Here is a 17,961-nt window from a genome sequence, read left to right as displayed (position 1 = left end):
AGCGGGCATACAAATGCTAACTGGCTCTAATCAAAAGCCATATTAAAATGGTCTTTGTTGGAAAGCTTTCTGTTGCAACAACAGTGTTAAATTTCATTACTAGCACAGAGGCAGTGTGTTGCCATCAGATTTATTTTTATTGCTCATCTAATAAAACATCAACTAGTACAGATGTCCCCAGGTGTACTAGTAAGCTCTCCATCACACAGAGGGTACAACAAATGAGCTCGTGTCCCAATGTTAAACCAACACAGCCAAAATCTTTTCAGTTTTATACTTACTGGCATGAACCTGCATTTGGCAAGATGAACAGCAGATCAGGAGGCTGGTTCCATCCTCCCCAATGTGATAGTTGGTGGGCGGTGGCTCCGTGTTTCCTGCTCCGACGCTGAAGCACATCTCTGGGACCAGTGGACGAGTCAAGCTGCCATGACGGGGAAATGAAGCGCCCAGGGTTTCGTTATCAGCGGAGACATCTTTCTGTGGTTGGAAAGATCAGGAAAAAAGACAAGTTAAATGTTAGTTTGTTGCCCACTATTTATGTCTGTTCTAATGGGTCTGACTTGCCATTGTTATATGAACCACTCCTATGTGCCTGGCGTGTACCTACCTTTGTGTACGGACAGAAGAGTGAGCAGACAGCACAGTGTGGTTTGAGCGCAGCTACTGCAGCATTGAAGGCTTTCTCTGCCAGGAAGTTAGGTGAGTGATTCTGCCACAGGTGCTCCTGCTTCTTCATGTCGCTATCCATTGGCATGGGGGAGGCCAGATCTGTGGGTAAAGAATTCAAATGCATGAGTGTGCTTGTTAGACAGAACTGGGGAGGATAACACATACTGCAGTCGTGTTGAGAGATTTGTTACCGCTAATGATTTTTATTTTTCTCTAAAATGCACGTCAAGCATTTTGAGAGAAGCTCCAGAATGTTTTTCATAAGAGAGCTCTCGCCAAGAGACGGGGAACAGCACATTCTGGTCCTGCACAATAACAACACCACTCCTGATATAATTGGCTGATGAACACAACCAGCACTGACATCAATAATATGCTGTGCAGAGTCAGGAATCAATTTTAAAGTGATGCCTTGAAGCTACTGATCCAAACACTTTGTCAGACCTGGACCGAAGGCAGGAAGATATTTTCACAAGCTTCCCATTTAAGTGGTTTTTTTTCCTCCCCTTCCCCTCCTCCACCACAAGTCTTCTTTTTCTCCTTGTCACCCCACCCACCCTTTTAAAGAACATACCCCAAGTCGGGTCCCCTGCTGCCAACTCAAAGTGACTTTGAAAGCAGGTAATTGGAAGTCATGATCCCCTGATCAATAAGTGTCAATCAGAAAATGAAAAGAAAAACACTGAAGAGAGAGTAGTCTTGATTTCATTATCTCCATGGGGAGCTTCAGACCTGCTTGTTTTTCTTCCCCCGAATCAATAAGAAAAACAAACAACAAAACAACAACAATGGTATCTTATTTGTTTTATGTACAAGACAACCATGAGCTGGATGAACTTTTGGCTGTGCGGTCTATCCAGACTCATAATGCTTTTTATGTAGTGACTACTAGGAATTTATTAGATGGGTTCCAAAGACTAGCAACTTCAATTCAAACATTGAAAATGATCACAATATTTCAGATTTCTCCTTCCCTGCTTCCCATGTTATGGCCAAGAAGGTGTTTTTGTAGAACACTATGCCATTATAGTGACGATGGCCAATTACCATTTAGATAAAAATATATATAAACATCATGCCACGTCTCTTTGTGATGCTTGACATATTTGTGAAATTTCATGACGCCGTCTAAATTTGTGGGTTTGCGGCACCCTTCAAATTCTAATTGGTTCATCTCTGAGTCCAAGTAAACAAATCTGTCGCAGAGCTGAAGTGCTAACTACTTTGGGCTGCTCCCTTATTCACAGTGGGTCACCACAGCAGGTAGCTCTGCGTGTTCGATTTGGCAGATTTTTATGCCGGATGCCCTTCCTGACGCAGGGGATATGTGCCTCCTCCCGGGATCAAACTGTGGAGCTTTCACTAGAATGTGTAAACCACGACGCCGTAGAGACGACACCTGTGCCAAATCTGAAGTAACTACAACAAATCTGTTTCCTGAAAATCCAGTTTTTGTTCTTTTCTTCTGTGGCTCCCTCTGGTCTTTACATCAAACATATTATTGTATTACTTGCTGTTTTTCCCTCCATAATTTATTCATGTCTACATGAAAACAGCAATTACAGCACAGCACAGGTTTCATCCAGGAAGATCAAACTGTAGATCTACTAGCAGCTTGCGAGAGAAGTTTCTGAACAAGTGTTTGAGACTTTAATAGCAGAATATTTACAATAAATAACTGAAGTGAAGGACGGATATCCACATACCTTTGTCGCTAGCTGGATCTTGTTTGACAATGGACAGAGGGGAGCGCGTGGGTGGCTTGCTGAGGGGGTGGCGGCGACTCTTTTTTATTTCTGTAGGTATTTTCCTCTTGGGATAGGTTGCCTAAAGGTTGCATAAAAGTGTGTCTTATTTTTGTTCAATGTGTCTAAACTTAATATATATATATATATCAAAATAAAAAGTAATTTGAACATGTTCAAACTTGATATTAATTTAATAAACTGCTGTTTTTCAGAATGGATAAAAAGTAAATGGAAAAACAAGTAACCACTACAGCTGCAAAAACATTTTTTCCTACATTTGTGGATTATTACAGCAAATATTTGTGGATTTTTTTTAGATTTAATTAGCTTGTGCTTTATTAGCCGATTCAGAGGCTACTCTATTGTGATGTAAGCTCACAGCAAATAAAGTATTAAACTGCCACCAAGTGGGGATTACAAACGCTTAAAGAGCTAACCTGTCTGACAGAGTAAAGGACAAATCTATTGACTTTCAGTCAAGATTGGACTCACCTGGGTGGCACTCACATCCATCTTGTTGTCTGCTAAGATGTCGCTGTGTCTCGGGGACAAAGTGTCTAGATGACGAGCCGTGTCCCTCTTTGAATTCTTGTCGTCAGATGTAGCAAACTGCTTAAACGCTTCCTCGAATCCAGTGATGGCATTTTGGCCACTGGAGATCTTCTTCGGCTTTCTCTGCTTCTTTTTCTCAATGTCGTCTGTCAAGTTCTGTGGTTTGGTTTCTTGTTCTTGTCCTGGCAAATAACAGATGAGGAGATAAAGTCAGATGTGCTACTGGCTCATTAAAAATGTCTGTATGAGGCAATGAGGTTAAAACTACCGTGTGGACTGAGTAATGACTTTTTAAAGTGGAAGATTCTATCACTGAGGATAGAACTGAAAGAAATGCTTTCATATCTGCCTCACCCTCTGCAGCTGGAGTCTCTACTACTTTAGCAGCGGCCTCAGCGGCCTGCTGCTCCTCGCGCTCCAGGGCTTCCAGAGTTATCATGGCCTCTCGGGCAAGACGTGCTTCCTTCTCCTTCTTACGCTGAGCCTCACGCTCCTCAACCTGACGCTGATACTCGGCAGCATTCAGCTCAATGCCTTCCTCTGCCAGGACTTTCACCTCCTCGAGCTTCAGACGACGGAATTGCTTCATCTTCTGCATGGCCCTGTCATAGTTAGATAGACCGCTAAGTAAAACCCTCATATTTACTTTTGAGCAGATGAAGAATTTCACAATACAGACCTTCGCAGTAGGTTTGCCCGTTGGGCGACGCGATGCTCCCTCCAGCTCTCCAGCTCAGGGCTGGTGAGTACTGTGGGCTTCAGGTGGTCCAGCACTGTTGTGTCTTTACCCTGCTTCCACAGGTCATAGCGCTCGGGTTGCAGGCAGCGCACAAACACATCCATGGAGATTTTCACCATGTCCTTCCGGCAGGAACACTGGAGAGAAAAGACAAGGCTCTACATTAGAGTAGGGAATACCTGTTGTAAAGATGGGACTTCTGTGTGATAAAGCGGGGGGGTGAGGGGGTGTGAAATTCTAGATAAGCATCTCTATTCAGGTCTTTCAGAGCCCACTACCCCACAGCTGTAGGACTACAGATTATATTACACATCCGATTTTTGAAAACTCAAAAGAGTAAGTGAGGAGTGATCAAAAGCAGAGGTGACCATTCAGAGTAAACAAATCAAACTTTACAAAGGGGACTAGTCTATCGAGATAATAAAAATCTCTTACTTCCATCTCTTGAGTTACTAAAAACAGAGACAGTCTAAGAGAGAGACAAGGCACCCAAACAATGCTGAATTGAATCTAATCTATAAGAGCAAAGATGGTTGTAAAATTTTAGCTTCTGGTGGAAAAAAGTTTGTTAAAACCTTTCTTGGGGAGAAGTAGGCAAACCTTTTAAGTACATTATATCCAATTTGACTGTTGACTCAAAAGGCATGCATATTTTATGTCCCGGTGACCACAAACAAAGCTAATTTACACACATGAGCATCAAGAAGGGACATCAGGATTACCAATACAGCTACAAAATGACCTAACTTGCTTTTAATGGTCACAGGTACACAGGCCTAGAGATCTGCAGGTGGCGATCTCCCAGCAATCTTTATTTTCTATGGAAGAATGTATAGACCCCAACCTGTTAGCAAGTGGTTGTGTAGAGGATCGGTCACAAAGATGGTGCTGTACCAAAAAGCTTTGGTTAATAGCACTCATAATTTCCATGAAAGATGCCAATTTGTCTGCAAACAATGGCATTTCCTCACTTTTCACAACTTTGTTTGCAGACATATCTCCCATGCAATCTAGTAAGCACAATGATAGCAATCAAAGTAGTTGTCAGGAGGTTTTCAGTACAGGACAATGCCTCAGGGGCTACGAGCAACCTCCAGCAGCCACTCACCAGTTACAGGATCCACACTTTTCCCTGTTGACCAGTGGTTGCCAGACAGTTGCCGGCAGGTCTCTAGGCCTGTGTGACAAAGGCCACACCTGACAAACAGGCTTTAAATATACAGTAAACAACCAGCTGTTCCACTATGGTGTTGTACATAAACCACTGACCTGAGATACCTTACTAGAGAGGGGAACTGTTGCATTAAAAAACTGCAGTGGTGCAGGAGTGAAAAATGGCATGGACATCAAAATGAAGTTTTGAAATACAGGAAACAAATGGAGGGTGGTGATGAAAGGAAAAAAAGAAGAGGAAGGAGACATGAAGATATTTTTTGTGCCTCGCTTGCTGCGTTTCTTTCAAATCCTTTTATTTCCTGATCTGTATTGAGAGCCTTGTGCTCAATTACTAGAAACACAACAGCCCACACCTCCACAGCAAAACAATTTCCAGCCTACATCTCATCTAGACACCACTTGACAGACAGAGACATTAAAATACTGTGTTGGTGATGGAATGGGGAATGGGAGGGCAAAAAAGAGGGGGTGCAAGTGCAAGCATGGGAACGCCTGATTTTTACCACAATGAAACTTTTACTGGGAACAGGACGTGACTAACAAAAAACCCCCATCAAAAAACAGCAACCGAGATAAATATTGCTCTTACCCTGATTGTACCTGGCAAAATGTGCATTCTTCGCTGCTAAAGAGATTCAGCGCCTTGTTTTATTTTTAGAAAGGTGTTAAGAGGTTATGGACATCGTTGCCATCCTCAAGGGCCAGGATGAGTTACACTTTATTATCATCTAAAAACTTAATTAGATGAAACTCAATTGGAGATGCACAAGATCTCAGAAAACAAAAACCCACTCTGAGGCAGGGAGTCAATGAGCCCTGAAGTATACTTGGGCTCCTAATGAAGCTTAATTATAGGAGCCACACAAAACCTGAAGCCCGGGGACTCACTGTGGATGCACAGCACTTGCTTCAGTCTTCCTTTATTTTTCAAAGTTCTTCAGTGTAGGGATACTTCTCAGTGTATCCAATAGTATAAAACAAAATGAGATTGCATGAAAATTTAAGCATCCAGTTATTTTGTTCATTTTTCTGATGAAACAAAACTAACCTTCAAGATGCTAATAGGAATGGAGAATAATTTCAAAGGTATTTAAAAACTGTTTTAATGCAAAATTCTGAATGTGCTGTACAACAGATCACCCACCTGCTGAGAAAACAGAGTAAGGCAACACAAAACTAAACCACTACTTTGGTGTTTTTTGTGTTTTCTTTTGTTTGTTTGCTTATTTTTCAGTTAGCAGGAAATAAAAATGCTGAACACATTTAAATAAAGACTAAACTGCTCCAATTTTTCTCCCACTCCCACAGTTTTCCCCTCCTTTCCTTCTTTATCTCTTCACATACATCCCCAGATGAGATCAACTGCTTAACATGCTGAACAAAACGAGAATATTTAAAACAAAACAGTACAAACGTTCATTAGGAACTGTGGTATAACAACTGTAAAGTGGCACGAGCCAGGTTTATGATTACATTGCAAGTTGTTGCATTTCTCAGCGATATTTAACGGTCTTCACTAATCTGTGTGGCTGTAAGTCGGGGTTTATTATCCTCCAGAGTAAAAACTGTCCTTAAAGTCAGAAAAAATAAAGAAAACAAAAAAAATCATTTGTATGTCCTCCTGCATGCAGTTGCTTCTGCAGTGTACTAACTGCCATTGCAGCAAATATACATTTAGCAAGAGCGTCGAAGCTCGGGCTGCTGTGCATTTTTTAGCTGTATATAAAGTAGACTGTAGATTTTTAGAAATAGATGATCTTTCTATGGTTAAATTAATCAAATTTCCTCAACATCTGGGCAGAAAGAAATCTCAGCAGCAGGAAGGTTCATTAAGCTGTTCAGAGAGAAAAAAAACTGTAATTTTAAATTACTTTAGCACAGCAATGCAAAGTGGCAAAGAGATTTTTGTTGTTGTTTCTCATGAGCAGCATTAGGGTAATTGTAGTTATAGCATCTTAATTCACCTTGCCCACACTGACACAGCTTCCTAATGTTATAATGAAAATCTCAGTAACATGTCTGTGTTTTACATATGAGCTAAATTTACTGCTGATTTTGGAAACTGTGGACAAATTCTGATTGTTTTTGTTAATGAATGGCCTAATTTTGTTGCTCAGTGTCAAGAATCTAGTCTGCATCTTAATGAACACTTCTTTTCTCCTTTTGTTTCAGGCAGTGTTTGCTACATTAACACTGACACAGTCCTTTCTTTAATAAATGTAGCAAAAAATGCTAAATGTTGAACTATATTATGGACAAAGTTGATGAATACGACTAATAAAAACATATTCTCTGGTCTCATAGAAAAAAAAAAACAGACAAGCCTGCAAACGAATACAGAAAAGATGAAGCGAGACATCTGTAGTTGAATCTTTAGATGAAAAAGTGATGTGATTTAGCCCGGGACCTGGGAGGATGATTTTTGTTCATTTCCCAGACAGGGAAAAAAAAAAAAAAAAAAAAAAAATCACCCTGGAAGCCTGGAGGAACATTAGCAAAGTGTGACTGAGCACCAAACGAGCAGAGAGAGGCTTTCACCAAGAATACAACAACCCCAGAAGACAAACTTTTAACATTCAGAAAAATAATGCTGCAGAAAATGTAAGTATAACAATATGAAGAATCTTTTTCACCGACTTCAATTCGTCAGTGGAGTCTACATTTTGCTGTCTTCCCTTAAATGTGCAAAAGAAGAGGGAAAAAAAGAAAAATCCTACTGTAGCTAGTCATGCAACACCTTTCTTTTTGATTTCTGCTGTTATTATTCTTGTCATTTCAAAGAAAGCTAGCCATTTCCACACTCAACAGTTAGATCTATGGTTCAAATGAAATTGTTTGAGTTACAATGCTTTTCTGATATGCTATGAATGAGGTACTAAATCCATTAAATGCAAAAAGAAATGAAAGAAAATTAAATGGCCAACACCTAACGCATAGCCAGAGGTGGAGAAGAAGGTTAATTAGAACTGTCACCTCTTAAACAATAGAAGTACAACCCCACACAGAACATGCAAGGAATGCTGACAATAGATCTGCTCTGACCGCAGATGTGTTCACTTAGGAAGCCAAACAGATGGGTCAGCAGTTAAAGAGCTTGTCTTTAAAAAGGACTGAGACATGAAGCACGCCCAAATTCTCTCTCAGTCGCTGTCGTGTGCCACCAGCCCGAAAACAGTGACAGATTCGATACCGAGCCCCATCGTTCACTGTCCTGTTTGATGCTGACAGACTAGGGCTCAGCAGGGGGAAGGCGGGGAGGGGAGGGGAGGGGAGGGGAGATGAGTTAATGGATGACTGCTTAAGCCAAAGACAGAGAAAGATGGCGGAGTTAAGAGAAAGATTAAGAGAAAATGAGACTTTATTATTGCTCAGGAAGAAGGTGGCGTAGGTAAGCCATCTAAAACTACTATCTATATCAAGATACAGAATATAGAGAATATAAGAATTGAATTTTTTTTAGGATATTTGGAGAATAAAAGGAAAAGAAACTCAAATAATTATGGCCCTGTGAATGTACGCCTCTATATACAGAGGGACAACCTAAATATAAAAAAATCTTTCAACTTTTTCAGGCATTTAGGATCCACTTATTAACAAGGCTCAGCGCAAGATCTGTGCAGTGAGCAAAAAGGCAAAGAAACGCCTTCAGCAGGTCCTGGTCTCTGGTTCATTTTAGCCAAAGGCTCATCTGCTTGGTCCAAATGATTCACTATGAGGTGTCTGCTACTGAGCTGTAAATTACACAGCACAAGTTCTGGGACAATCTTTATAACCATAACACCCAAAGAGTACAAACGCCTGAGTGAAAGAGAAATCTGGCTAGAAAGAAAGAGCCCTGCTCATTGGTCGAGCTGTTGTATTTTTCCACGTTCCTCCAGCTCTGCGTGCCGAGCTGTGCTGTCGATTTGTCGACTCGGATTAGTCGTGCAGAATGGAAAACTCTTCTTTAACAAACTGAGACAAGCGCAGTGGAGATGCTCCCTTGAGCACTGGTGAAGGGAAGACTGCTGGAGCCTCGACTACTGGTTCTTAAATTACAAGTGGCCACATGGGTACAGTAGGAAGGCCGAAAATGAGAAAGAGCGAGAAGGGAGGGTGATGTGCTTTTGCAAACTGGCACCTCATAAATCTGACATGCAGCCAAGTAGAGAGAAAGCAGGGGAAAGGGACATGCACACACACAAAGACAGAGACAGAGGACTGAACATGAAATGGAATGTATAGAGAAGAGAAAAGAGGGGAGTTTCTTCCAGAGGACATTGTCGTTGGGCTCCCTTCCACAACCAACCCATGCCCTGTCAATTTCATGCTCAACAGCCCACGGGCAAAGAGGCAGTTTGCGTCAGTGCAAGGATGCGAGGGTACAGTTAGTGTCGGTAACAGATGGTGTGCAGCAGAGAACCAGACGCTGCTTTTATATTTCGATATGATCTATTACTTCATCCCTTCAAAGAAGCAAACACCCAGAGCAGGAAGGCTGCAAAGCTGCCTCTGAATCACACATCTGATCAAAACTATTCAAGTGGAGTGTCTACACTGGCCTTCAGACCTCGTTTCAAACAAGTGCTGACAAAACTTAGATAAAAACCCATTTTCTAAATGGATAGACGTGTTATTTAGATGGAGTGCCCAGTTTGCAAAGTTAACATGATCATTAATGAGCATCACTGCTTTTCTTTTAGCCAGATCAGTGTTTTGTTTTGGACGTTTTTGTGAGATCATTTCAAACCTTTTCAAAATCCCCCAAATCACTTTTTCCCCATCGCTGCTGACACGTTAACACAGCAGACTGAAATTTCTCTGTTACGGTGACTTAACCTCTCTGCACAGTCTCATCTTACCAGTGTAGCCATCTTGCCGTAGTCCACCCAGCGCAGCGTGGCAAAGTTTGTGGACTCTGCACAGTTGAAGCCATGGTTGAAGCCGGCGTGGTAGCCATAAGGAAAGGTGACCATGAACTCCCCTTCATTCTGAGTTATCTGTTCACACAGACAAGAAAACACATTTTTTTAAATGTCTGAAGGCTGAATTTATCAGTGGTCTCTGTGCACAAGGAAGGCATTAATCTATTTACCAGTTATTTCTTACAGCTATATTTTATTATTACCACCAGTTGCACAAAGGCTACCGCTGACTTAAGGTTTGAGGGATAAACACTGAGTTTGAATCCTTAGAAACATCTTGTCCCTGTTTTTCTGACTTAATTCGACTAAACATGGCTGCTGCTCCGAGTGCTGAATTCCTTCCCATGAGCTCAGTGTTATTCTGCAAATGTGCTCTACTTGTCCTCACATTTTTAACCACTTTTGTGCGTGCGTGCGTGCGTTTTGCCCCAAAATCCAAGCCCTATATATCTGACTGCGGATCTCAACTTCTTTACAAAGCATGGATCTTGGCAATCCAGAGACACATCAAGCCAGATAAGGTGACAGGCATAAGAAGGAGAAACGGAAGTAGGGGGCTGAAAGTGGGAGATAAACTTCTTCCACTAAAGGCAGTGGTTCAGATATCAAAAGTCCCTTTTTGCTACTGCAAGAACACAAGTTTTATTTTTACACTCAAATCAGGAAAGACACTGTAGGTGTGTAACAAGTCAAACGTTCACTGTGATAATGATGTCCTAAGGGGTGAGAAATGAGATAAATGGGGTAGAGGGGAACCCTTATGCTGACTCTGGAGAACATCAGATGCCTGCTCCATGTCAGCGTTTTTTCCCCCCTTCCTCAATCTGCCATAATTTGAAGACTGAACTGCTGAACAGAACAATAACCGATAGGTGAAATGATCCCCAACAATTTGCTACGACAGACACAATATCTTGACTCATACTAATTTTTCAGAGCCAGTATAAGTTGCAATGTTTGCATCAAAGCTGAGTCATTAGAAATAAATGCCCACTTCTTCTCCAGCTGACGCAAGACACACTTGGAGAACTGGGGGAATAAATGCACCACTTCCCATCATCTGATACTAAATATTTCAAATCTCCTCATTGTTTTAATGTCAATATCTGCATCACAATTTCCACTCTGATCATTATGAGGCTGAAGATGCATGTGTGCTTAAGCATTGGTGTACAGCTTTATTCCATTTTATAATGGTTGCCTACTTTAGATAGATGTTAGAGTCATGTAAGCAGAGAAACAAAGGGCAAACAGCTTTCTTCTATATGGTGTTAAAGGCTGAAACAGTGTCAGCCAGTTTAAGGTAAGTGGGTGGGAGGGACTCTGTTGCTACTTCAGCCAGCACTGGTAAAGAAGCTTGTATAACAGTTAAAACAGAAATTGTTAACATTACTTTATTACCTCATGGATACCTTATGCTGTGTGTGTAGGGAAACAGCGGCTACTCACCCTGTCAAAGGGAATGCCATACTTCTTCAGGATGGATGGTGATATCAGTGTCATTTTGTGGCGAAGGAAAGCATCGCAGCCTTGGGAGCTGCCAGGAAAGAAGCCTGCAGAGGGTGAGAGTGAGCATAGGGCATTTAGGGCATTTTACTGACAACCACAACATCATCTTACTACAACAATCGTAGGGTATATATGTATATGTACATATGTTCATGTTATCATCAACCTCTGAAGGTAATGTTATGTTGTCTTTTTGTGTTTCTTTCATGAGCCACATTCAGCAAAATCTGTATCCATGACAGAGTTTTGTTCAATCACCACAAAAGACAGATTAAAGACTTTGAGAAAGTGCTGCAGGCCTGGCAAAAACAGCCCACGTTTTGTTTTTTGTTTTGTTTTTTTTACTCTTGCTAGTTTATCTAATGGAGTGAGGAATTGCTGTGCATCTGCTTGTCTGTTTTCTTAGCAAGAGTATAACTGGGAATCCAAATGATCCAAGTCATTTAGATAAGCAGTTTGTGTGTTTTGGCTAAAAGTTATCTTTTACACTTTCACAACTACTAACTGCCTGCATGTAAACGGTTAATCTGTATATTGTAGCAACAGGAGAATAACTGGATTTAAACTCAGAGTTAGTGAGAGAAGAAGATTAATAAGCAAAGCCCAAACCCATATACCAATATTTGGTGATTGGCAACTTTTTTCTTTCATACATAGGAAACAATAAATGCTCAGAAAAAAAAACCTGATTATGTGTAGTTTCATTCATTTAGACTCAACTCTGCTTAGATCAGCTGGTTGTTTTGTTTATCGTCAGGTATCTGGTGTGGTGGATCAGCCAAAACATCAGCCTACTGAAGTACACCAACACTAAAGACAATATGTCAACCGCACTCTCTCACAAATGGATTTTGTTCTCACCAGAAACTTCTTTTAAATCCACTTAATAAGCCTGAATCATCGAGTCACAGATTTTACGAACAGAAGCAATTATGCGGTGACTATGAGAGAAACTGTCTAGCAATGGAGTGTTGAGCATGAACAGTAATTTCAAGGACATCGGTTAAGAGCTGACACCAATGCAGCACTTGTTCCTGAAAGCCATTAATTATCATAATCATTTCCTGGGCCAACAATCCCCAGATGCCATCATGATGCCCCTGTGGTCCCCTGCCTGTCAGCTGGCACAAGTGAACTTCTTTGAGAAGAAAACTTAAAATGACACGGCGACTGAATACATCAACTACTGCATGGAAATAGGTGACAAAATTTACAGATGAAGCTACTGTACACTGATAGCATCATTGCTTACTCTGATTTTTAGGAGGAAAAAAACCTAATTATTTCTCTTATTCTGTTCTCAATCACTACAGCACCCTAATAGCATGCCTAAAATTGGGCTATGCTGTGAAGCATGCGGGTGTCCGAGACATGAATGGAATCACTCTCCAATCGTGATGCAATATTTTCATCACACTCTGTCTGAATTAGAAACTAACAGTATGTTGCAGTAGTATTACGACCACAATCTAGCATAAACCATTACCAAGAAGCTTGTCAGCCTTTACTGGAATTTAGATTGAATATATTAATTTGCACAAACTGCTTTGTGTTAAGTACAAAAAACAGATTACAGAGTAATTAAAGGAGAAAATCAACACATTTGAATGTACTGCATTAGCCTGATTACTATACAACAGTGATCGGAGAATAGATTTCTATGCTCCCTTCATATGTGTAATATAATCCCATAAGTGTATTTCGACACTGACAAATAAACAGCCATCTCCAGTTGAAATGCAACCATTTATCTTGTTATTGTTAATCCCACAACCTGGAAAAGGAAATCCAGTTTCCCCTTAACATGGGCAGAAATTAATTCACTGCCCAAAGTGTGGAATAATCACATTACCACAGTGCATGAAAATTCACTGATTGTGGGCCTCCAGGTTGGATTTCTGGGGAGATCTGATGGATGTCACTGTGTGTAAAGGGATACAACAGCATAAAAGTGAAGCTGGGTGCTGTTTCTCTGTAAAATTGTGATCCAGTTCAGTGCAACCAATGCAAACAGAAACAAGGAAAACCTGTGGGGTTATTTAAAACATGTTATTAATTTGCAGAAGCAGCAGCACTAACAACAGTGACAGTCAGAGGCTACTGATTATTTAAACCATGGTCTTGTCTGTTTACTGCAATGTAATTAATCCGAAAACAATACAATGAGCTGTGCATTAATTACCGATGTTTCCGTCACTAATAAAAGTTACCGCAAGACAGTGTACTTTATGAGAGGATTCAAACTGCACTAAAGGAAATGTGAAAATGCATTTGCTATTGTATCGATGTGGACTTTTCCAGCTGGAGTAATTTACCAATCATACCCATCTTGTATTATAAAACAAACTCAATTCCTTAAAAACGCCGCCCGCTTTGAGATCATAATATACCTCTGACATTTTGGGCTCTCAAAGCCCCGACTCACTCTCTAAAACAAAGGCTCACTTCTGCTCTTGGAGACAGAAAGACAGACTCTGCATAATCAAAAGAATGAATTTCTCCTCCATCGCTCACTCTTCCACCCCCTTTACTGCATGTACCCACCAGTGCCTCAAAGGGGGGTCCATCCATGCCTCCACCCAGTTAAACTTTAATGTGACTGACAGTATAATCAGCACCCATTTCATCCTTCATTTTCACTGCATTGTTTCAGCCTCTGTTCCACCCTACAAAGCAAAAGAGGGAGAGGGGGGACTCTCTACTCTCCCAGTGCCTGCCTGCCCGTTGGAGCTGATAAAGGTGAATAATGTGCCGACAGAGCCTGCGTATTAATCCCCATTAAAATGCAGCTGGCTTTCTGAGCTCTCCATGGGGTAATATTAACTTAAAGGCTTCATTCTGTCCTTTCGAGTTTGAAAATTAAGTTCCTGCTTCGAACACTACACCCTCCCCTCCTCTTCACCTTAACCGAAAAGTCTTCCGCCGTGGCAGAAATAATGCAGAGATGAGGAGTGATAGGAGTGACGTCTGTTACCCTGTCAAATGTCTGGAGAGGAGCTTTTAAGTAACCATTGTCCCAGTCCCATTTAGCATCCCTGCAACACTCATAACTGTCTTTTTAGGACCCCATAAACAGTTGGCTGCCTGTGCAGAGGATGGCTTTGATAGGTCAGTGAGAGCCTGTTAAATAACGGTGGCAGTGGTGTCCTCCTACTGCCAGCTGGTTAGATAAGAAGAGAGGAAGGCAGGAAAGAGCATCAACATATACAATGTAATTAGAAACCATGTTGCTTGAGATCAGAGATGTCGAGGTTATTTAAATAAAACATTAAACAATTCTGCATACATTGAAATTCATAATTCCCAAGTATTGTCCTAAAACTGCCAAACCAGGCAGATAAAAGTAAGACAAAACACCCATTTTGCAGTATAATGCAATATTTATTGTCACCTTACAACAAGCGTTTTTATTATCAGCAAAGACTTCAACATGCTCTGTGAGTAAAGCCGTCAATACAATGGGCCCATCTCACAGCAGACTTTTTGACTGGTGTTTTAGAAAAGGCACAGATGGAAGTAATAACAGTAATTAGGACTCCATTCTATTTAGGTGGGCCAGTAAGTCAATGTGAAGACCACGGCTGTGAAACTGAAACAACTGAATAAAATGATGCCAAAGCTGCAGTTGTGTTTAGTACTGGTAGGGTTTGTAGGGTTTGTAGGGTTTCCCCCTTTATTTAGTTGTTAATACTTAATTGTAAAAATATTACTTGAGAGATTACAGAACTAGGGTGTTTAAGAATGAGGCTCTCTTTGATTTGTACTTGGGATTTGGAATAATTACAAGGTGTTTTATAATCTTAGATTCTTCTGTGGATTTTTCATGTCGTTTTCAAACCACAAGAGCAGGTTTTTGCATGAATGAAGCCCAATGGTGGGCCCATTTGACAAACACTCTTTAAATGACCGTAACTCCGTTACAAACTGTGCTAGAGAAAAAATTCAAGTGGTTTTGGAAAGTGGAGAACAAAAGCTTTACGGGGATATGTATCACGGTAGCAAAAGAAAATTCAGGTACTACGGAGTACCAGAACGCAGACAGAAAAATCAGCTCTGGCTAGATTTTACATTAACGTAACTCCTCAACCATTTTGGGCTAGAGAGAAAATTCACATAGTTTCTAAAAGATAGGATTTAATTTACAATTTTACAGCCAAAACCACAAAATAAGTCCAGGTGACCTGTGTGATACTTTCGTGATAACGAGTTATCATTATAGACATAAGCCTGACACTCCAGTTTGCATTGCCCTAAGCAGCAGTATATAAGAAGAACTTTATCACAAAGTCAAACATGTTGGGTTATTTCTGCAGCTTTCTTTTGTGGAGAAATGTTAATGCAAACGCTCCATAAACACATTAAGTAGATTGGTTAAGTGTTTTCCCTTTATACCAGCGCAATAACAGCTACAACCAAACCCCTATCCATCGCTGGCACAGCACTGTGCAGATAGCCAGGGAGTTCCTCCATAGAGGAATTTTTGGCGAGGCTTAAAGGCCAACACCACAAGAAAATCCACTGGTGAAATGATAAGAAATGAGAATAAAAACATAAGAATTAAAATCCTCTCCAAAAAGTGCCTCAGAGCAATTTAGCAAACTGCTGAACAAGTAGAACATAAACACTGATATGTTTTTGACTTCCAGGAGTGAGCTCTCTTCTCACCCTCGGCAGCTGTATTTTACAAATGAGGCAGGTGCTGGATAAGCCAGCTAAGCTGCAATGTATGACTGAACACCCTGCTATAAAAGCTGGCGCTAATGGGATCTCAGTTTTAATGTCCGAAGCCAGACTACTCTGCGGGTGGTTTTAAAAGTAGCATTTAATGTCATTTTTAACATTTTACCAGTGTAACCAGCAGATGTATGGATAAAGGACATCTGGGCCAAGACTGTCCATTTCCCTGTGAGTCAGTCACTGATTACAATATGAATATAGATACAGTTATTTATTAAAAAAAAAAAAAAAAAAAGCTAAATTACTGCAGTGTGACAGCTGATGCTTTCAAAATTACAGCTGCCAAATGTGCTCCTCTTATCCCTCCACATGGACTTCCTTCCACAGGCTGCTCAAATGTGACTGGTCAATACGACTCTAAAGCCCAAAGCATCTCACTCCTTGCCCTACAGATTCTGCATATTTATAAGGAAACCTATTTAACTTCATGTGTGTGTAGCCCACAGGAAAAGGTTTTAGACCTGGAAATGCAAAACCAGCTTCCTCCAGCTGTCTTTCAGCCCCTCGCTTTTATGTGACCGAACCTTTTTGAGTTTAGTTCATCAACAACAGTTTTTCCTTATAAGCACAGAAAGTGAAATACTGTCTGAATGCTTTTGTTTCCTTTGTGCATAGAGACAAACTCCATAGATTGCACATAGATCAATGGTGCATAGTCAAATTCCACCCAGGAGAGATAACTAGCATATAACTATTGCTTCAAGCTGCTCTTTCATCTGCTGCTCCATTTTAGCACAACCAAGTGACCAAAAAACAAAAATATATAATTTGATATATTGTGGCAAAGTGGCATTATCAAAGTTTTTCACTAACTCAGTGCATATGCGCCACACTGTTGATGGTAACCACTGTGTTTGTCAGAGGAAAAGCTGCGGGAAGGTTGTTTATTGTGGGTGCTAAACAATGATGTCCATGCTGCGGTTGGGAGAGGAGAAGGTGAGATGCAGCTCAAAAGTGCCGCTTTGTTTTCTATTAAACGATGCAAGAGGGGGCAATAAGCGTGCTTTGAATGTGTGCTTGTGTGTATTCAGGGCATGTGTTAAGTGTGCAGCGCGTGTATGATTTTAATGGCGTGTGCTCTACAGGCGGAAGCACTTGCTCTGTCACTTAACGCATGTGAGTGAAAGAGATAAAGGCAGGAAAGCGTGCGGAAGTGGTGAATAAACAAACTTAAATGGATTTTAATTTAAATTAGCTCCTCACCTTGTGCCAGCCTCTCTAGTCTTTTGCCATGCTCAGGAGGGACACTGTACCTGTGGAGACAAGAGGAAAAGATGACAAAAAGTCAGACACCTCTGACTTGTGTTGAACTTTTTTTAACCTAATTTTCACCTTCTCTTTCTTCCAATTATCTTAAAAGAAATCAAGCTGTACAGAATATTTTTACATCTCTAGTCAGTGTGAACACTTTGCTTGTACTAACAGCTTAAAAGGAATCTGCAGTTTTGCTGAGGTGAATCTGCAACTTCTCATAAAGCAGATGTGTGGATAAAGCTGGGTTGCATTCTTAGCATTAAATATATCACAGAAACATTATTTTCATTGATGATTTAATCCATTCATCAATTGCTTAAGATGAACACAAAGCATATTTAACAGGTATTTATATTATAGTATACAAAGTCAATGCACGTGTTAAAATGTCAAACAGCAAGCATGTGGCCATGTGACAATTTGACTTGAGATTCACCATAGTATTAAAAGCAAACAGATGAGCACACAGGGTAAGATGCTAGAGGGAAACAACAAAACACACAACCTGTTATGGTTTTAATATGATTTAGAGTCAGAGCTGTCAGAAACACACCACGGAGGCTCGTGGTTGTATGTGCATTACTCTAGTAATTGACTTGGTGCAATTAAGAAGAAAACTTTGAACAAAAAAATGTCAATATCTAAACACTGTAGCAGCAAAAGAAAACAA

The 17,961-nt window shown here is 40.7% G+C and overlaps 1 protein-coding gene across 1 annotated transcript in view; it reads right to left on the bottom strand.

Moving 5' to 3' along the window:
* The window catches only part of kdm4b (lysine (K)-specific demethylase 4B), a 40,663-nt gene that overhangs the window by 11,289 nt on the left and 11,413 nt on the right, over nt 1-17,961 (bottom strand). The window contains exons 6-14 of the mRNA XM_006792002.2: nt 17,241-17,290; nt 11,241-11,344; nt 9,729-9,866; nt 3,652-3,848; nt 3,327-3,574; nt 2,913-3,154; nt 2,379-2,499; nt 611-771; nt 282-480 (exon numbers count right to left, since the gene is read on the bottom strand). Coding sequence (XP_006792065.2) covers nt 282-480; nt 611-771; nt 2,379-2,499; nt 2,913-3,154; nt 3,327-3,574; nt 3,652-3,848; nt 9,729-9,866; nt 11,241-11,344; nt 17,241-17,290 — 1,460 coding nt within the window. The remainder of the gene's footprint in view (nt 1-281; nt 481-610; nt 772-2,378; nt 2,500-2,912; nt 3,155-3,326; nt 3,575-3,651; nt 3,849-9,728; nt 9,867-11,240; nt 11,345-17,240; nt 17,291-17,961) is intronic.

This window comes from Neolamprologus brichardi, chromosome 15 (assembly GCF_056152115.1).
Source record: "Neolamprologus brichardi isolate AB-2024 chromosome 15, ASM5615211v1, whole genome shotgun sequence".
NCBI classification, from domain to species: domain Eukaryota; kingdom Metazoa; phylum Chordata; class Actinopteri; order Cichliformes; family Cichlidae; genus Neolamprologus; species Neolamprologus brichardi.
The sequence above is the reverse complement of the archived record's forward strand: the minus strand, read 5'-3'. Positions and strand labels throughout refer to the sequence as shown.